General features: G+C 33.3%; 1 protein-coding gene across 1 annotated transcript; it reads left to right on the top strand.

The window, feature by feature from the left end:
* The first annotated feature begins 12,181 nt into the window (after positions 1 to 12,181).
* LOC143543950 (bidirectional sugar transporter NEC1-like) lies at positions 12,182 to 14,431 on the top strand. The gene is made up of 6 exons (XM_077036153.1): positions 12,182 to 12,230; positions 12,320 to 12,356; positions 12,449 to 12,662; positions 12,759 to 12,923; positions 13,732 to 13,878; positions 14,198 to 14,431. Exons 1-6 carry the CDS (start codon positions 12,182 to 12,184, stop codon positions 14,429 to 14,431), a joined length of 846 nt encoding a protein of 281 aa, XP_076892268.1.
* Positions 14,432 to 22,113: the final 7,682 nt, after the last annotated feature.

Raw genomic sequence — 22,113 nt, 5'->3', positions numbered from 1 at the left:
TACTTACGTGTCTGTAGTTAGTTTTAGACTTTTGGTTAAAATCACTTTTATAAATTTGAAGCCCACAGTGCAAAATCTTTATATTTTTATATACTCATCTAGCAAACACTATTTTGGTCACCAGGACTATTCGGGACGGCTGAGGGAGAGTGATAATAAGACCTCACATTTAACACCTAAAACTTAAGGTTACGTATTTATTTAAAATATTGCAAGGTTTTAATTAGTAATGGAATTATGTTTGTGATGTATAAGTGGTGCGTCAACGCTAGTTTGGAGTTCCATCAAGTCCCGATCGATAAACAAATACGAATTAAACGATTAACTCTCGTTTATATTAATTAGAAATAATAGCTCAAAAAACTTATTACAGTCTCTCAAACCCTAACTCGGTTTGACTCTTGATAAACCTTAACTCGGATGCATCTCGCGTTCTTCTTTAAGGAACCCTAACTCGGTTACATCTCACATGTTCTATAATGTATAACCATACCTAGGTTTATATAGAATAACCTAACTTGATAATCAAGACATTACTAGTTATAATTACAAAACAATTAGAAAACATATTGTAATTATGAAACATAACCAACTATGGCCAACTTGTCAATATTAATCCCTCAAGTCCACCGACTTGTGACATGGATTCAGAAATTATATCCAATATTACATTCTTGTAACATCTCAGAAAATCCCATATTTATTTTGGGCCAAAATGTCAACTTTGGAAAATGAGGTATCAAAATATTCTCAAAGATAAGTAATGGAAAAATAAGATAAGAAAAATAAAAATATTTCCATAAAAAAGTTCATCCCACATGAAAAGAGGGAAGAAAGTGGAAACATTCCACATAGTTATAAATAGGAAAAAGAATTTTCCTCCCATATTGGAAAATTATAAAATTTGAAAGCTCTTTATAAGAAAGAAAATTTGTATAGTAATAGTCTTATGTGGCTAACCACTCTCAGTGGTCCTAGCGGAGGATGCGAAGCACCCGACGCGCACAGGAACGGGCTTGGGCGATGGGCGCAATATGGCGCTTTGATGACGCACTTTGCCCTTCGCACGCTTGTATCGCTGCTTGAAAGCCGCCTTAGTAATTTTAAACAATGGAAGTTAGATCAAGACGTGACAAGCTACCAAAGTCTAGTGACTAAAAATGAAAAATTTAAAAATTTGATTCCTTCGCGCGGCGCGAAGGAATTGGACTCAAACACTTCGCGCTACGTGAAGTAACCATGAAGTAACCGTGTCTTTGAACGACACGTGGCAACACATCATAGGACACGTGGCACGCCTAGTGGTCAACTCACCAGACCTATTGGTCTACTTAGCTCGACGCGAAGGACAAAGATATTCAGTGGCGGTTAATTAACCGTTTGCGCTACGCGAACGAATAAAATGAGATTCCTTCACGCTACACGAAGGAACACATTTTCTGCCTATAAATAGATGGCCATGGGATGAAATCCCGTTCGTCCAATCACACTCCAATCACATATATTACCTTGAAGTTCGTGCCACGACCTCGACGCATCGACACGTTCGTTGTCTCGAAGTACGTATAAGAAGTAGAAGTTCTGTCGGTTTATTCTCTCGATTTCCCGACGATAAGTAGAAGTGCTAATCGCGTCAAGCTTAAGCATTTCATATAAATAAGCCAAACAAGGTAGGGGTTCTGTCATATTATTTTATTATATATGGCTTAGACCCTAGTAAGGGATATAGCCCAAACCTTGATTAGATAATAAGTGAAATATAGATTTCATAAGACGAGATTGTGGATAGAATATTATTTCTTTATTTTTTCTAAAGATTTTATAAACGTTTCTTATGAAAGAAGAAATTCGATATATGCGTTTCTTCATGAAGAAGAAACGTAGTGCATAAATGATGAACAAAGAGAGGACTAAAGGTCCTTATGTTTTATAAAGAAATGAATATCAAAGTAAAGGTTATGCGAACAAACTAAAGGTCTGAAGCTAGATCGTTGATCTAATATTTATAAAAGTTTATACTTGCACTATAGGTCCGAGGTAACAAGAAGCATAAATCAGTAAGAGACACTGATCAAGAACAAAAGTGAATACGTCCAAACTCTTTACAAGTTTATAAATTAAGTCTTTAAATGTTTACGTGGGATTATTTATCTCTAAAACTTTATAAACAAAGATAATCGTTGGCCGTCAGGCTATCGTATATGTTTGTCCGGATCCTTACATATGTGGGTAGACGGTGGGCACACTGCACCACACTTGCTAATGCCTCCACCACGTTGGGCCGGACATAAGTAATGTCCGAGAGGGGATTATCTTGTGTATATGGGTAGTTGCTAAGTCCTCGACCCTTCGGTGTTTGCTGAGTGGTTTCGAGTTGAGCTGGATGTTTATAATAGTAATATAGACTTTCAGAACTTGATTATTTCCTATGTCACGTTGGGCCGAGGCCTACGATGTATCGAGGGGATAATTAAGTATCAAAGTTATTTTGTGTTAACGTATTCACCAGCATATAACTGACGTATTTTTCCCAACATTTCAGGAAAACAAGTATAGTACAGATAGCAGGGATTTGAATCACACATGAAAATAAAGGCTCGCTATATGGAGATGACTCAGTTTTACTTAATAAAATAATATGAACAGGTTTATCAAAACTTTATAAATCATATACTTGGATATTCAATATCCAAAACATTTTTTAAATAAATTAGTATATTATTTACAAGTACTCGGATACTTAAGAATCTGAGAAGATTTCAAAATAAATAATTTGTTTTAAATAAAGTCTTCCGCTAAATCAACCCGCAACTCTGATATATTTACAAAACAGATACCAACTATTGATCACACGTCTAGGCCCTAAGTCAGGGTATGACAATTCTTAATCTAGGTTATGTCTTAATCCCCATTCCCCAATACTGTAGAAGACTTTTGATAATTCATAGATGACACAAAACTTTTCATAAGGCTATGGATTTGTATAAGATCAAACATCCTAATAACAAACATGTTTTCCATGATGATGATATATTAATACTTATATTCCTATAGGATAAGGGCTATTTTACGGCTTAATGGTTCATTGAGCCTCTTAACACATCACAATTTTCATATACTAGCTATCACCAACGAAATATGCGTAGTAACATGCACATATTTCTAAATAATTTATAGATTATTATTATTATTATTATTATTATTATTATAAATTAGTAATTCTTGTGGTGAGGGTCAGTGGACCCTCCCCCCCCCCCCCCCCCTTCAGGTTTCGCCCCTGAAGCCAATCATATGGTACACCAACCAGACCATAACAAGGAACAAACTCAACATCATCCCCGTTCCTTAAATTATAATCTTTGACAACCGGGTTGAATCGCTTAAACATGTATTGATGTCCAGCACCTATTCGTGCACTAATTACTTCTCTAGTAGTAGGATTTCCATTAATTCCCATGTGCAAAATAACTCCAAGCTTCTTTTTCACATTGAATAGATTTGTGAACTTCATATCCATATGATGGATTAAATTGGCCTCAATGCTATCCTTTGGCAAAGTAACACGCCCTAGATTACTTTACTCGTATTGAACTCACTTAGAGTTTTGGCCCCTTAGTATGTATATATTATACTATCTGACCCCCACTAAACAGAAAAACAATATATATATACTATTTGACCCCTACTAAATGGCACTATTCAATTTGACCCCAATTAAATGGCAACTAGTTTTTTTTACCCACGCGTTGCCGCGCAGGAATACTTATCGCTGACATTTGTTTTAGATATGAATGGAAAGCAAAGGGATACATTAATATATTGGCGCCGGTTAAGATGTTTGTACATACGGCATTTGGCGTGCTGCCCAGAGATGGTCAAAAAAACCGGTTGGGGAACCGGTTTGCCGGTTTAAACCGGAAACCGGTTTTTACGAAAACCGGTTTTTTAAAAACCGGTTTGACCGGTTTACAAACCGCCGGTTCGTATTTCGGTTACAAGTTTTAGATCCAAAACCGGTTAACGAACCGGTTAATGAAAAAACCGGTTTTTTTTAATAACCGGTTATGGAAAAACCGGTTAACCGGTTTATAAAAAAACCGGTTTTTGACCGTTGTGGAAAAACCGGTTAACCGGTTTCTCCATAACCGGTTAACCGGTTAAAAACCGGTTTTTGAACGTTGTATAACGGCTATATGCCCGTTTTTTTTTTTTGACCGTTTTTTTTTTTTACCATTTTACCCCCACAAACATCTATATATAGTTTAGGTTGGGTATTGGTTAGATCACACTCGATTATACAACTCCAAACGCTCTAAACGTTTATTTCATACGCGATTATTTTGTTATCTCACGCTCAATTATACCACATTACCACTCCATACGCTCTTATTTCGTAGTCGATTATCATGGCCTCCCAAAGTGCTGCTTCATCCGTCAACATGGGTGCCTCGAACACGGGAGAAACGGTCGTTCGGGTCATCCCCACGAAACGAAACCATGATGTTTGGCAACATTTCGACCTATGCGAAATGTCTAACGGTAGCCAAAAAGCTCGATGCAAACATTGTTTGAAGTTTTATGGCAAAGATGCAAACTCCACTTTAAAAGCGCATGTACAAAGGCCCTTTTGCAAGGCCTTGAAGGACGAATCGGGAAGTAGTTCGCAGCCGGAGATGACGAATCAAGGAGCGGTGTTTACGTACGACCTTGAAGCGGTACGTCAAAAGTTTTCAAACTTTGTGATTCAACAAACACTTCCTTTCAACCACTTCGACAACCCTCAATTCACGGAGATGATGCAAAACTATGTTCAACCACGCTACCAACACGTAAGTCGTTCGACCCTTAGAAGAGATTGTCTTAAAGCATGGAAAAACGCTAAATCCGAACTAATTTCATACTTTTCAAACTTACAAACTGGTGTAAACTTAACAACGGATGTGTGGTCGGTACCTCATGGTTCGCCCGACTCATACATTTGTGTGACGGCTCATTGGGTTGACCCCGAGTCGTGGCAAATGATGAAACGAACCGTTGCGTTTCAATTGTTTGATTACCCGCACACGGGTAGAAATATTTTTAAAATCTTGGATAAAGTCATTCGACAATACAAGATTGAACATAAAATCTTTTCAATTTCGTTTGATAACGCGTCCAACAATACGGCCGCGGTTGGCCATTTAAAATTAAAGTATAAACCTATTTGTGATGGAGCGTTTTTTCATAGCCGATGCATTGCACATATTATCAACTTGGCCGTGCAAGATGGGTTAAACGTGATCGAAACGCAAAGAAACAATTTTAAAAGAATGTTACGAGATGTTTTTAGCAACAATAAAACATTTTCAAGATACAAAAAATTTTGTGTAGAAGCTAATTGTCAATGGTTGGGGCCAAATTGGGATTGTCCAACAAGATGGAACTCGACTTGTAATATGTTTGAGAAAGCCATCCAACAAAAAGAATCATTAATTGCGTTTCATCAAATTTTGTCAAGTAGGGGTAAATGTGCACCGTACGATCCTAGAAACTGGTTATTGATTGAGATCGTTACGGAGGTCCTTCAAATTTTTAAATCTTGCACAACTAGTTTATCCGGGGTTTACTATCCAACAAGCCCCATTGCTTTACCAAAAATTGCTGTCATGTGCACAAAGTTGAGTGAACTTCATTGTAGGGGTGCACCTTATTTTGATATGGGTGTAAAAATGAAAGAAAAATTTAGAAAATATTTTCAAGAACTACCCGCTGTTTTGACATGTGCTGCTGCGTTAAACCCTTGCATCAATGTTGGTGGTGTTGAAGCTTTAATAGAAAAAATTTGTGATGAGCTAGAGTTAAACGACGATCAAAACCCCTATTATAGCCAAACTTTAAAGAATGCTTTCAACACCACCTTGTCAAACATGTATGATGTCTACCTTACAAAATACGGGTCGTCTTCCCAAATTCATGACTCGTTAAGAGCTGTTGCCCAATCCCAATCCCAAACCGACCTTGAAATGGGGATGTACTACATGATTTGGGAAGACGCCGGTAAACGTCAAAAGGTAAACACCCCAAGCAGTGAACTTGGAAGGTATGGTGGTACCAACTTTGTGAAACACATGACTCCGGATGAATTTAGAAGTCTTGATTTGCTGGCTTGGTGGAGAGGTAAGGAGGATGAGTTTCCGATCCTCGCCGCCATGGCCAAAGATTTACTAACGGTCCAAGCTTCCACGGTAGCTTCGGAGTCTGCTTTTTCTGTTTCTGGCAGGGTTATATCGATTAGGAGGACTCGACTCACTCCACCAGCTATAGAGATGTCGATTTGCTACAAGGATTACTTGGACTCTTTAGATAGGGCACAACATCAACGCTCACTCGAGGGGGAAATGGAGTATGAGGCGGGCTTGTATGAAGACGAGGTCAATGAAGGACACACTCAACCAATGACCGATGAAGAAGCCGCGTACGACGATTACCTAAGAAATAGCTCGGGATCGGGTAGCGAAGAAAATTAGTTAAAGAAACAGCAAACATGGAGGCAAATAATGAGTAAGAAACAGCAAGTTGTTCATGTAATCGTGTCTAAGCATTCTTTAATGTTTGTATTTTTGAGTTACGAATATGCGATAACGATTTAATGTTTGTATTTTTAATGTAAAAACTATAAATGAAAGTTATGTGTTTTTAATCTTTGGTTTGTTGAAAACACATTCACCAACACACACTCATACTCATCTTCCAAGCAAAGAACCCTAACAACGAAAGCAAAGAATGGCTTTGGTCAGTCCGTTTTGCCTTGTAGTTACCGGTTTGTTTATACTGTGAAAAAATAATGGTTATTAAAAAAAAAAAAAAAAACCGGTTAACCTAAAAACCGGTTAATAAAAAAACCGGTTTATTAACCGGTTCTAACCGGTTTCTAAACCGGTCCTAACCGGTTAGACCGGTTAGGGTTTTGACAGACAAAAACCGGTTATTAACCGGTCCGGTTATTAACCGAACCGGTTTTTTTCCGGGCCAAAAAAAACCGGTCCGGTTAATAACCGAACCGGTTTTTTTAAAAAAACCGGTTTGTGCACCTCTGGTGCTGCCTAATTACAAAAGGAACATATATAGTTGTTGTTATGTTGCCTAAGGTTATTCAAAAGATTCAATATTTGGTTATACAAAATATTTATAAAAAAAGATTCAATATTTTGTTATAGAAAAGGCACTTGCTATTGCCTGCTAGTGGCGTTTTCTTTGCGCCTGCTCTTTCATGGGGCTTTCTTTTACTTCCTAGTTTTCTTAGAAGATGGTTCAGTGTCTATTTAGAGTTGATATTTTTTGTTAGATGTAGGTAATAGTATATGAACGAAGCAAGTGTTGAAATTTTTACCTGATATTTGGCGGGGCAGCTTTGTTTTTGGATTTTGCTTTAGGATCCAAGGTGTTCAAGACATTGTCAATTTTCGAACACACACCAAACCAAAGTAATGCGTAATGATTAATAAAAATAATGTACACATGCCAAATTAACCATGCTGTCGAAACATAATTCATACACATATTTGTAAATCAATTAGTAACATTTATAGTTTTATTAAAAAAACAAAAAACAAAATTAACCAATTGGCCATGATTACAGAAAAAGCCTGCATACCAAGTACTAACTAATATCCACTTTTTCTTAAATGCCTAATCTACAATACATATCAAAATAAAGAAGTTAAAATGTTAAAATTTGTACCTTGCTATCTTCGTTTTTTTCATTCAATTAAAAGTCATTCTTTATATACATTTTCAAATCATTATGAATCGTTTCCATATAACACTACCAATCTGTGTCTACAACATCATGAACTTCAAAGAGTTTCTTCATACCCATATAGACAACCCTGCACATTTTCACACATGCATTATATCAAACATGAGTTGGGAACAAACAGCGGACACCAAACTAAAAGAGAACCAATTAGCATTACTTAAAGATACTAAACATTTGAGGCTTACATTATGTTTGACTCCTATGATTCGACGTGATCTTCACAAACGAAACGTGGCTCCTCATGGAATTGCGAGTGGGCTTTTTTGCTGCAGCTCAAGCACTTTGCATAGTACAACGTGCAGACCGTGTTAAATCCTGTAATTGTGACCTCACTTGTTTAACGAACCTGTTGCAATAGTATTGTTGGTCAGTGGATGTTTAGTTTATTTTTTAGTAGTTATAATTGCTTTAAGAGAGTACTTGATTTAGTGACAAAGCTTTTTTTTTTGTCTCATTTTCGGTTCTGACTGTTATGTGGATACGTATCTTGGTATGTTGATGAATTTATCAAAATCAAAGCCCCATAGCCTACGTTATCCACGCACATTAAGGAAAATAACTAAATGAAAGCTTTAACATTTTGCCTAAGACAATGCTAACACAAAACAAAATTACCAAGAAAACTTATATTGACCTAATTGGAGTAATTGAATAAAGCACAAAAAATGCTGGCAAACATACATTGGTAAAAGTAGAAATTATGAACTGAAAAATCAGATAACATACCGCACATGCTTCACGTTCCGCTATTCTTTGCTAATGATGAACCCACAAAAATTACAAAACATAGGCAAACCAAACATTAAAATAGGGATTTGTTTTGTGTTCCAAATCATCGAATTAGATGTAGTTACTTTTGTGAGTTAACTGAAAAATGGTTTTTAATATGTATGTATAATATATTAGGTTATTTTTCTTAGACTTTGGTCATAAAAGTTTGATATATATACTATTTGGCCCCTCAACTTTAGTTACAAGCTTGGTTTATTAGACTTTTGTCACGAAAGTTTCAAATATATACTTTTTTGGCCCTTAATTTTGGTAATGAAACTTTTGTATTTTTAATTTACACTTTTACTTTTTGACTCCTCAACTTTGGTAATAAAACTTTTAACCCAAAATTTTATCATAACAAATCACACCAATATATACCGACTTCCCATCACGTACTTGCTTGTTGCTGCTGCAAAGCGAGAGTGGAAATACTTGTTGCTTATGAACTATCAACATTTACAATTTTTTTTATATATCACTTATCACGATATGATAAAGAAGACAATTAATTTTTACCTTGTTTTGGATCGTTTTTTAATCAAAAAGCAGGGATGGCAAAAAAAATCCTAATCGGTTTTTTGGGTCAATATGGTTAACTTTTAAAATTAAAATGGGTCATAATTGATCAAAAGAATTTTTCAAAGAGGTCAAGACAGGTTGGGAAAATGCTAGTAACTTTTTGTTACATGTTACAATTGGTTTGTTAATGGGGTGGAATGGACTAAAACAAGCTCCATCCTATTTAATTTCAAACAAAACCCACGAAACCAAATAGAAACCGAGAAATCAAAACCGAAAACATCGAAACCGAACAGATACCGAAACCAACCAAAACCAAAAAAGAACCAAAACCGAACCTGAACCGAGACGAAACCGGTTTTTTTAGCGAACGAGGATGACGGGGGAACCGAGACGAAACCGGTTTTTTAGCGAACCGAGATGAAACCGTTTTTTTTCATTTTTGATTTATATTTTAAGTTATTATTTTTGTATTGATTTTTTTGAATTTTTTAAAGGGTTTTTGAATCCCTTTGTATCATAATTTTTACTTGGGTCAAGATGGAAGATAGGTTAACTTAACCCATCTTAACCCACATAACGTTTTTTTTCTAAACTCATTATGGTCCATACCTTTGCTGACCCAAACTCATTTTGCCTCATCATCCAATTCAACCCAACCAATTAACTATATATAGTAAAAAAGTAAAGTTGGTGCCACAAAATAAAATAGGTTCCAAGATTTTCATATATTACCGGATATTTGTGCTACAAAATCAATGAAGTTACTCCTTACCCGTTGGTTTTTGTGATGTTAGTAATTGGTGTTTCCCTGATTTGGCTTTTTTTATTTTTTCCATTTGTCATTGTTAAAGGGCCATCAAACATGTTTAAAAACATGTTTTAATTAACATAAGTTTAAAGTATTTATAAAACATTTTTATTATAAATCTAACTCTAAAAACGTCAAAGTTTTACCAACTGAATAAATATCATTTTATAATCTTTTATTTGTTTATATGTTAGTATTTTTTATATGTGAGTTTGACGAATTTATTTTCTATGTTTTAACGTTTTGGTTTTATACCATAATGAACGTAATTGGTAGTGACCGAATTCGCTTCGACTCTGTTTTTACACGTTCGGGCTTCAACACTCTGGTTTTACCAATAGAATAAATGTTGTTTTAAATATTTTACGTTTCTTTTATGTTTCTTTTATGTTAATTTGAATTTGTTTTTTGGGTTTATTATGGTATCAGCTGAACCCACATCAGTGCATCTGGTACAATATGTTGGATACATAAAAATATCCAACTTGCGCAGATGAATGCTGGTGCCGCAAGGTCCTGATTGGGCCAAGTGGCACCACATTCATCCAAACCGACTGAACATTAATTTTATCTTATTTTTTATTATTATTTATTTTGTTTTAACCGACCGAAATTTTGTACTCTCACCACCTCAACGCACAGGACCGACAATGCTCGGGTTTGAACAACGCTCGGGTTTAGTGATTGCGCCACCCCATTGGTTTACCTCAATTTTTATATATTTTTCGCTTTAGTTCCGGTATTGTGACGAATGTAACTGAACAATTTTTTTTTGTTTTAGTTCCGGTATCGTAACGAGTATGACGTGTACCGACCAAATTCCTGTAGACTCACTGCCTTAATGACCGCGACCGACAACGCTCGGGTTTACCAACACCTGATTTTAATGACCGGCGCCACACCATAGGCCCACCTCAACTTTAATTTTATTTTTTGTTTCAGTTTTGGTATCGTAATGAACACAATCGAAATCGTAACAGACATGACAAAAACTAACCAGGTTTGCATAGACTCACCATCTCTACGTCGAAGACCAACAGCGCCTAGGTTTTACAAACGTTGCTTGAACCGAAAAGAATGTAACCGACACTGACCGAATTCACTTCAACTCACCGTGGGGTTTTACCAACGCCCGGGCACCAACAGCCGGGTTTTGCTGCTACTTTTTATAAACATGTTAATTTAACGAACTTTTTTAAGTTTAGTTATATCCACCCAATTCGTGTTGACTATCCGCTACCACCCTCGGGTTTGCCAACCGATTTCCTCGCCACGCGCGAGTAATTTAGTAGTTCATATTATTATTTTAACACCTCTATCAAAAACTATCTATCACACAGCATTAATATTTTGATAATTCAATTCTATTAATATATGGCCTTATCTTATCTATAAATGTCACAACAGTACTTTTAACGAGTTATATTTAGATTGATCATTATAATTAATATTTTAATTGAATACACAAATAGGTTTAACTAATTTATTTTGGAAACCAGAATAAAATATTATATTTTGTGTCTCTTTCTAAAATAAACTAGTTAAACCTATTTATGTATTCAATTCAAATATTTATTATAATGATTAATCTAAAAATAACTCGTTAAAAGTACTTATGTAGTATCTAACGGATCATAATGTGAATGAAATGTCTGTTTGAAAATTAAAATTAACTAAGTTAAAAAATGCTGTTAAAAATATAAAAATAAAATGAGAGATACTTGTAAATTGTTTTATTTGCATAGGTTTTCTTTTATATGGCTAATGTTAAAATCGGTTATGTTCCTGTTTAAATCGCTTATACACCTTGGTTCTGCTAAATGTAATGTGGGAAGCATTCATTTTGGACATCTTCTAAACCATGAAACCAAATTTGAACAAATTGTAACAGTCCGGTTTCGGTTACAAAGATAAAAAACTGTTAATAGAACAATATGGTTTACGGTTTGACCTAAAAGCCGCAAGAACCAAACCGTAAGCACGTAACCATTTTGGTATCATATAGTTAGAAGAATATATCCTTAGATATAAAATCTATAGCTCTGTATCAAATCATTTTGGCATTAACATTTATACATATATTTGGGGAACCTTTTCATTAAATAAAAATATTAAATTAAAATTGTACTCATGCAATTATGTTGTTTATCTCCACAAGTAATATTGTTATACAAAAGAATACACATGTGAAGGCACACCTTATTTCATTGACTTGCTTTGAGACGCCTACATATATATTCTTTCAATCCCCCCTGTGAACTTCATCACCACCAACATCAATGGCTCATTTCTCAACTCATCTCTTGGCTTCTATTTTTGGCATTCTTGGTAGAGTCTTCATCTATGATCTATTTGATCATAAATTCTTTCAGTTTTGTAAATTAATTTTGTTTCTTTTTTGTTCGATAAATTTACAGGAAACATCATCTCGTTTTGCGTGTTCTTGGCGCCAGTGTACGTCACCTTCCATGTGTTTGGATCTCTAACGATCATATATAGTTCTTAACATATTATTGGTTCTAAAATGAAATTTTCATTCTTCCCAGGCCAACTTTCTACAAGATCTACAACAGAAAATCCACCGGGGGATTTCAATCCGTCCCATACTCAGTTGCTTTGTTTAGTTGCATGCTTCTTCTTTACTATGGCAACCTCAAGACCGAAAATGGCACGATGATCATCACCATAAATGCAATCGGCTGCGCCATTGAAATCGCGTACTTAACTTTCTTCCTGGTCTATGCCACTAGAGAGTCTTTGGTACGTCTATTAATATATTTTTTTTATGCATTACATTATTCACATATGTTTCATATATGAACATATAAAAAACATTTGCATATATGTCATTTACAGAAATTTACAATCAAGTTAGTTGTGTTGTTCAACATATTGTCTTTTGGGTTGATCGTGGTAGCAACATGGTATGCGGTCGAACAACCACTTAAACGAGAAGCCGTTGTTGGTTGGATTTGTGCAGTCTTTTCAGTTTGTGTGTTCGCTGCGCCGCTAAGCATTATGGTAAGTAACTATTAATCTCTTCATTTATTAACTTAGTTATTTCAACTAATTACTGATTAATGTTTAATTATCAGAATCTAACTTTTCTTTCCGGTTTTTTTCTTTTTTTTTTTTTTTTGGCAGAGATTGGTAAGACTGCACGTAGTGGAGTTACATGGGGCTTCAAACGTGATGATGTGGCTGCATATCTCTATGTTAAAACCATTACGTGACATGCAAATATGGGGCCTTTATCTTTGCCCGCTAAGGCCTTAACGGGCTCCAAAATTCCAAATGTTGATAATTGAGCAATTAATGCAATGAATTCTTCTAACGGGATAATTCATTAAAATGCAAACTTGCAAATATAATAATAATAAACTTCAATTTTTTTCACTAATAAACTAAGAATTTAACCATTTTTGTCACACCAATTCTATATTTTCTACGTCGATAAGCCTTGAAAAAGATGGATCAACTATCCAACGATTTATCTTTTTGGAAGGTGGATGAGGCGGTGATAATCGAAGTTGTTCGAGTGCGAGTTAAACTTTTAGTCAAGGACGACTGAACCTCAGGACCTGAACTGCTTGGATGAAGACCGCCACTATAACGGAAACGAGTGAAACTTTTATTTGATTAATATGCTTTTGTATTTTTTTATTTTTATTACTTTTTGTTGTTTTAGCATTTAAACTATTATATTTGTTGAATTATAAAGTATTAAGTAACTAAAAAATGATTAAGTAATAATTGCAATTTGTTAAAACCATTACACTTGATCTAAAAGGGGCTTTAGTGAATTCAATTTTATCTACATGGAGTCTAGTGTCATTTTAACGAAACAACCACTACATATAGTCTAATAAGAACCAAAAGTGTTGAATACATGCCATTCTCACTATCATTCTTCCTCACCCTATGTGCTGTAATGTGGTTTTTATATGGATTTTTTATCAAGGATTATTATGTTGCTGTAAGTATACATTTTATATATTCATGTTCTTTATTTAACAAGCTTTTTTTTGTTGATATCATCCTTGAAAGAAATACTAAAAAATAATGTAAATATATTTTTTTTGTATCTTCATAGTTTTAATAAAAACTTGAAAGAATTTTTTTCATGTATAAAAGCCTACAAGTTATAATATGTATGAAATTTTTTGTTCTTATGATATATTAATATGTGCACATTATAAATCTAACTGATTTTGTTTTAATAGTGTTTTTTTCCCTCACTTTTTTGGTAAATTTTTTATAATGCTCAAAAGTAAACTTGTCTTTTGTTTTTGTAGACACCAAATGTGCTAGGGTTCCTGTTTGGCGTGACACAAATGATATTATACTTGATGTACAAAGGCAAAAATGAGGGCTTGGGACCAATGGCTCAACTAAATGGTCAGGCGGCAGCTGCGACCGTGGTGGACTTGAGGACAATAATGGAAATGCAGGAACAACCCGCAGTGGAGATAGAGGTAGTGTTGGAAATGCAAGAGCAATCAGTGGTGGTTGGAGATGAAGCCAGTTGAGAAAAGAAAGAAAGACGTCGCAACTAAAGTACGTACTATGTGTTGGTTGATTGCATATAAAATAGAAGTTACAAGTTACAACTAGCTAGCCGAATATAAGCATGAATGTTTTTTTTATATATATTTTTAAGATGGGGGAGAACACGTTTAAATATAACTATAAATGCTGATCATTAGGTTAATCTTTTGAATTTACCATACTTTCTAAAACTTATTATATAGTAAATGCTTGCTTTTATGCATTCACATCACACATGTGGATATATATGTTTCTCTTTAGAACAAGTTACATTAAATGAAACTTAGCAATTAGCAAGAACAGTAATTAAAAGCAAATTAGAGAAACAAAACAAGAACATTAAAATTAGTTACACCTCATCTCTAGAAACAGATTGTTACTAAATTTGCTTGTTAATATCTGGTTGTTTGACCTTGACCTGCCACTAATCATTTTTTTATCGACGTTTTTGACTCCGCACTAAGCCACTAGTTTAAATTTAATCATTAAAGCATTCATTTGCTTATTTAATAAAGCTGATTCCTCGATGGCTTCTCCAACTTGTCACAATGAAAAAAGGTATTAACCTTAAGCTTCTAAAAACACCATATCACTCTCATCTCTTTATTTAGGCAATGCATGTCAGAAAATTGGTGTTGTGAAGTGTGACATGAAAGAGAGAGAGAAGAGAGAGAGAGAGAGAGAGAGAGAGAGAGAGTGTTTTAAATCCTTGGCTATGTGCGGATATTTGAAGAGAGAGAAAAGAATTGTGAGTAATGTGTATTAAATGTAAAAAGAGAAAGGTGAAAGAGATTAAGTAGTGGGGTGATATGGCAAAGATTTTTGTTAAGTATTTTAGTTTGTATTGGGGATAGTCTAAGAAGTTCTAGGTGTTATAACTAATTAGACTCCTTTCTATAACGCGGATGCATTTGGACGCACTTAGCTGAGGTGGCAGGCGCATGCCAGGAGTGTAGCATTGGGGCTACATGCGTTTTGAAGAGGTCCATGTCACCACGAACACCCTAAATGCATCTATGGTGGGCCACACTGAATTTAAATTTTTTTTTTAAATCAAACATTTACATGGTTGTTTTTAAATAACTAATGTTAGTAAATAATAATTAATAAAGAGTTTAACAAAAAATAAATAATAACTAATTTAAATAAATAAAACGTTTAAATAAATACTCATTTATTACAAAAATTAAGCAAATAATAATAATTAATATTTTTAAGTTTCTAACGGCAACTAAAATTCAAAATAATTTTTAAGTTGCATGCTGAACACTTTCTAGCCTTCGTTTATGGTTGTTTTAAATCATGTAGTATTGTTCCAATTTGTTTTTGTTTTTTAATTTAAGTTTTATCTATGTAAGTTCTATTTATTTTTTTTATTTTTATTTTTGTTTAATAATTTAAGAAAAATCCAACGACTTGTTTTTTAAATATTAATTTGAATATTAATTTTCTTTTTATAACATTCAAATGACTATTTTCTTTTCAATAATGTTATAATAAAAGTTTTATTTCATTATTTAAATCATTTCTTTAATAAAAAGAATATATATGTTAAATAAAAATAAAAATAAAATGATGATGTGGAAATAATAAGATTGCAAGTGGGAATAATTAATATGATAGCATTGAGGGTAAAATGTACATGTGAAAAGAATGAGCAGAAAGTTGATGTGGAATGCTCACTAGGTCTGCATCTGATAGCGTTGCAAATGATCTTATCTATGATTCCTCACCAGAGCTTGGCCTTTTAGCGAATAACCATCATAGAAAAAATAAAACGAGATAGTTAAAGCATGCATATATATATATATATATATATATATATATATATATATATATTTATCTCATTTGAATTTTCCAATAAGTTGTTAGTCATGTACGCTAGTTTATTAATTAAGCTTTAAGTAATTTCGACTTTCAAAATCCCTAAATTAATTGTGAGATTAAATATTGACAAATGTTTAGTATCAGGAGATGCGCATGAGTGTATCATGCCCATGAATCGGTATCTCGTTGTTACCTTAATTCGTTAAACTGCTTATACAATAGATGAACTTGCTGCTTACGTGTCTGTAGTTAGTTTTGGACTTTTGGTTAAAGTCACTTTTATAAATTTGAAGACCGCAATGCAAAATCCTTATATTCTTATGTACTCATCTAGCAAACGCTATTTGGGTCACCAAGACTATACGGGACTGCTGGGAATGGTGTTAATAAGACCTCACATTTAACACCTAAAAACTAAGATTAATGTATTTATTTAAAAATTTGTAAGTTTTTAATTAGTAATGGAATTCTGTTTGTGATGTATAAATAGGGCACGTCAACACTAGGTTGGAGTTATATCAACTTTCGATCAATAAACAAACACGAAGTAAATGACTAACACTTGTGTATATTAATCAGTGATAATAACTCAAAAAACTTATTATAGTCTCTCATACCTTAACTCGGTTTGACTCTTGATGAACCCTAACTCAGTTGATTCTCGTGTGTTCTTGATGAAACCCTAACTCGTTTGCATCTCATGTTCCTCTTCGATGAACCCTAACTGGGTTACATCTTACATGTTCTATAATGTCCGGTCATACCTCGGTTTATATAGACTAACCTAACTTGCTAGCCAAGACATTACCAATTACAATTACAAAACGATTATGAAACATATTGTAATTAGGAAAGATAAGTGGCTCGTGTTACTAAAATCTAGACTAGGCGCCGATTAATCCTCGATTAGTCATTAGTTTGCACTTCATTGTAATTTTGGACTAATCGGCCAATCAATCGATCTATGGCGAAATCCAGCCAAAATCAAGTTTAATCGGATTTAATCGGTTTTTTCTGATGAGGTTCTGGCCAAAATCGGCGGTTTCCGGTGAGATTTCGTCCAAAATCAACGGTTTTCGGCGAGATTTCAGCCAAAATCAGCGGTTTTTCAGCAAGATTCCAGCCAATTTCCAGCCAAAATGTGTTTGTGTATTTATAAAACTGAAAATTTCATATAAAATTTGTGCATGTATATATAAAACTAAAAACTATAGGTTAAAGTCCAATCCGATTAATCCCGATTAATCGCTAGTCCCCACCCCACCGCCCGACTAGCGACTAGCAATTTTTATAACACTAAACATAGCCAACTATGACCGACTTTGCAATACTGGTGTCTCAGGTTCACCGACTTGTTGCATGGAGTCCGAAATTACGTCCAAAATTACATTCTTAATCTAGGTTATGTCTTAATCTCCATTCCCCAATACTGTAGACTTTTGATAAGTCATAGATGACACAAAATTTTCATTAAGGCTATTGATTTTTATAAGATCAAACGTCCTAATAATAAACATGTTTTGCATGATGATGATTGATAATACATTAATAGTTATTCCTATAGGATAAATGGTTATTTTATAGCTTATTAATGATTCCCTTAACCTCTGAATCGGTCAAAGATAGAGTATGTTTAGTTTACTAAATTAATGATTCACTAAGCCTCTTAATCAATCAAGCCTTTTCAGCACAAAGTTGCCAAACAACCCCTAAACCCCTAAGTATGTTTGAAAATAAATAAGGGATCTTTAACTCAAAGCTAAAAGAGTTTACATGGTTAAATCATAACTTAACACATCATAATTTTCATCATATACCGGCTATCACCAACGACATATGCTTAGTAACATGCACATGTTTCTAAATAATTTATAGATTATTACTATTATTATAATAAATTTAATAATTCTTATGGTCGGGGTCAGTGGACCCTCTTACCCCCACAGGTTTCGCCCCTGAAGCCAATTACTTTTTTGATGTATTTCCTTATCTTCTCGCACGACCCGTAACTCTGAATCTCATATATATTGGTTCACCAATCGGACCTGAACAAGGAACAAACTCAACATCATCCCTGCTTCTTACGTTATAATCTTTGACAACCTGATAGAATCGGTTGAACACGTATTGTATATGTCCACTAGTACCAATTCGTGCAAAAATTACTTCAGTAGGTCTAATGCTTCCATCAATTTCCATGTGCAAAGTAACTTTAAGCTTCTTTTGTTCATTGAATCGATCATTCATCTCCTTATTCATATGATATATATATATATATATATATATATATATATATATATATATATATATATATATAATATAACAAAAAACCGAAATTTAAAAATGGGTCAGGTTTTTTTTTGGGTTTTGAAAAGCAACAAATGTTACATCCGGCCCGACAACCTGATATGCCCGAATTTTATTTTATTTATTAAAATTGAAAAATTATAAATAAAATTATTTTATTTATTAAATTATATATATATATATATATATATATATGAAAAAAAAAATTATTTTATTTATTAAAATTATATATATATATATATATATATGAAAAAAAAATATGTATTCTTAATGTTTAAACCAAATTACTCAGCTAATTAAAAGCCTAAAAATTTTTTATTTATTAAAATTATATATATATATATATATGAAAAAAAAATATGTATTCTTAATGTTTAAACCAAATTACTCAGCTAATTAAAAGCCTAAAAATTTTTTCGCCCTCGGCTCAAAATTTGTTCACGATTCTCGAAGACGGCCCTGGTTGTGCCGCATATTTTTTGTTTTTTGTTTTTTAAAGTTGAATTTTTTGCTTGCTAATTTATATTTACGATTATATATTGATGCTGACTGAATTCGCGTCGGCTCGCAGCGCGTTGGAATGTGGTTGTGTCACGTCAACATTTCTTTTTTTGTTTTAAATATTTTTTATGTTATTTTTTTGGGGCTTATTGGAAAAAACTGAAATCGAAGCAAACCCAAACTAAAAATTGAGAAAAGTGAAACTAAAAGGTTTTCAAAAATTCAAAAACTAGCGTTTCAGTTTTTGGTTTGATTTTACCCCAAAAATGACCCAAACCGAATTGTCTATACCCCAACCACTAGTATATGTAATATGACTCAAGAATTAGTACACACAGAAAAAGGTAAACATGTTAGACGAGTTGAAAATTGTCCACAAACTGTATTCAAGTGCATAGTAACTCTCAGGGGTTGGTCTAAAATCGAAGGATCAGTCAGTAGACCGTAAACGAGTTGAGCTAGATTGGGCTTGGGATCAGGCTCAAAGTTAAATGAGCGAGCTTAGCTCGGTTCCACTTGTTTATTTTATCGGGTTAAACTGTTGAGCTCTAGATCGGCTCATAAATAACTTGAGCCAGCTTGTTTATTTGAAAATTAGAAATTTTATATAAGATATATAAAACAATATAATAATATATTTAAAATAAACATAATGCAGATTATATATTACAAAAATTTATAATTTATATTAAAAATCTGATTATAACTTTTATATATATATATATATGGTAAGGATCCTAAGAGAACCGTTGACAAATTGAGAACTTTGAGAACCATTTTGGACCACTTAAAAAACTCTAAAAAAATATTTAAAAAATTATAAAACAAAAAAAACGAAAATTTTTAAAAAGTAATAAAACCAAAATTCTTATATTTCATTCCGGTTTCAATAAAAAAAATGAAAATTTTTTTCTTTTTGATCCGTATTATACCTAGACACATATGTATACTTTCATTTAATCTCTAGTTACATAATGTACACATATGTACATTATCATTTAGTTTAAATTATACATTTGTGTATAGAAAAAAGACTTATGTGTACATATATGCACATATTATATATATGTGTATAATTTAGCTGAGCCAAGATTTTTTTTTTTACGTTCTTTTTTTAAGAAACCGAGATGATAAATAAGAACTTTGGTTTTTTTACTTTTTTTATTTTGTGTTTTTTTTTTGTTTTATGATTTTTTTGTGGTCCAAAATGATTCTCATCGTTCTCAATTTCTAAAATGTTCTCACATGATCCTGATCCTATATATATATGTTAGTATAATACAGATGTTTTCTCACAATTTTTTTATTAAATTTTTTTTGTGTATGTTGAAATGCTAATAGTTAATAAGCAATAAATATTTCTACCCTCGCTTTGCAGCGGCTAGTACGTGACGGGAAGTCAGTCGGTATTGGTTCGATTCGTTATGATAAAATTTTGGGTCAAAAGTTTCATTACTAAAGTTGAGGAGTCAAAAAATAAAATGTTAAGTTTGAAAGAACAAAAGTTTATCAACCAAAATTAAGGGGAAAAAATACATATGTGAAACTTTCGTGACAATAGTCTAATTAATTAAAGTTAAAGGGCCAAATATTATATATACCAAACTTTTATGACCAAACTCACCGAAGTCTAAAAAACATAACATAATACTAGTGGAAGTGCCCGCGCGATGCGGCAGGGGAGGCAAGATTCGGCCGCTGGCAGTTCGGTTCTTTATGGTACCGCATTTGCTATACCAAAATTTATATTTAGTATTTTGTTTACGATATAAAGAATCCAAAATTGTTGACTAAAACTTCTTCTATAGCTTCACCCACCATAAAAAAATTACCCAAATTTTTAATATGTCCGCAACCAAACCGAATTCACACAAAACTCACCAATCGTCTCCGGATCTAACCAAATCATCCAACCACAAAAAAATAAAAAATTAAATTGTCGCCTATTCAGGAATAAAGTATGTTAGTCGGAATGAATCAGACTAATCATACAAAAAATTTGTAAGCAACTGATCATCTTGACTTTATTATAAAATACTCACAAGCGGCAACGACAATTTGCAACATCAATCCTCTGGTGATATAGCAACTTTGTAACATTTTAGGTAAGTCCAACATCTATCGTGGTCGTAAAAAATTCTTAGTTCATAAGGAATGTAGTGTCTCTTAGATCTCGTCATTTTTTTAAGAAACATTATCATTGATTTATATCACGCTAATGGGAAATCAATATGTTTAAGAAATATATTTATCATATTATATCCCGCATTTCGCACCTATGAAATGAACTAAAACTGTAAACTAAAGTCACCACAATGACATGGGAGTGTTCACTCTTCTAGTTTTATAAAGTGGAGACTTGTGACAAATGGAACTGTATACGCATAATCTTTCACTTTAAGCTTTATATGATTAAAGCACCTTAAAAAGTTTTATAGAGATGGCTTATACTTCCAAGAATTTGTCCAATATATTTATATCTAACAAGTAAATCAACAATAATTAATAAAAATTTGCTACAGTCAAGCATGGTGAAACTGGATTCGAGTCAAAAGTAGCATGTCATTTTAAATAAAGTATAAGACTATCAGTTAGACTTTATATGTATTCATTACCTGACGAATCAAATATCATCCCACATACACAACATATCCACTTAACAATAATAATCTTATTTAACAAATATTAGTCAATACATCCTGTCCCGAAAAACATGCCAAAGCATACACATACACATACAGACAAGACCTGATCAATTTCCATGCTTCTTAACCGTTATAAAATTAAATACCACTGGACATGCTTTGCGGTCCTTTTAAAGATATTTGTCCATGAGATACATTGTGTTTTACAAACGCCACCTTCTTTTTCTAAAAAAGTGTGTAACATATAAACATATTAAGTTGTGTGCACGCGTTTAACCATCTTCAATAGCTATAAAATGGGAAAAACAACTTACATTGCGAAAACGAGTCATTTGGTGATTAATCGGTGTCCTAAACTATTCTCATGGCACAGACTACATCAA

This window comes from Bidens hawaiensis, unplaced genomic scaffold, assembly GCF_021521415.1.
Source record: "Bidens hawaiensis isolate Kalapana, Puna unplaced genomic scaffold, B.hawaiensis_p1.1 tig00013365_1, whole genome shotgun sequence".
In the NCBI taxonomy this organism is placed as follows: Eukaryota; Viridiplantae; Streptophyta; class Magnoliopsida; order Asterales; family Asteraceae; genus Bidens; species Bidens hawaiensis.
The sequence above is the reverse complement of the archived record's forward strand: the minus strand, read 5'-3'. Positions and strand labels throughout refer to the sequence as shown.

What these genes read in the sequence shown, in the direction of transcription:
- LOC143543950 (XM_077036153.1), top strand. Translation starts at nt 12,182, where the DNA reads ATGGCTCATTTCTCAACTCATCTCTTGGCTTCTATTTTTGGCATTCTT. An exon ending in CTGCGCCGCTAAGCATTATG is followed by an intron (nt 12,924 to 13,731) that starts GTAAGTAACTAT and finishes CATGGAGTCTAG; the next exon opens with TGTCATTTTAACGAAACAAC. An exon ending in TCAAGGATTATTATGTTGCT is followed by an intron (nt 13,879 to 14,197) that starts GTAAGTATACAT and finishes TTGTTTTTGTAG; the next exon opens with ACACCAAATGTGCTAGGGTT.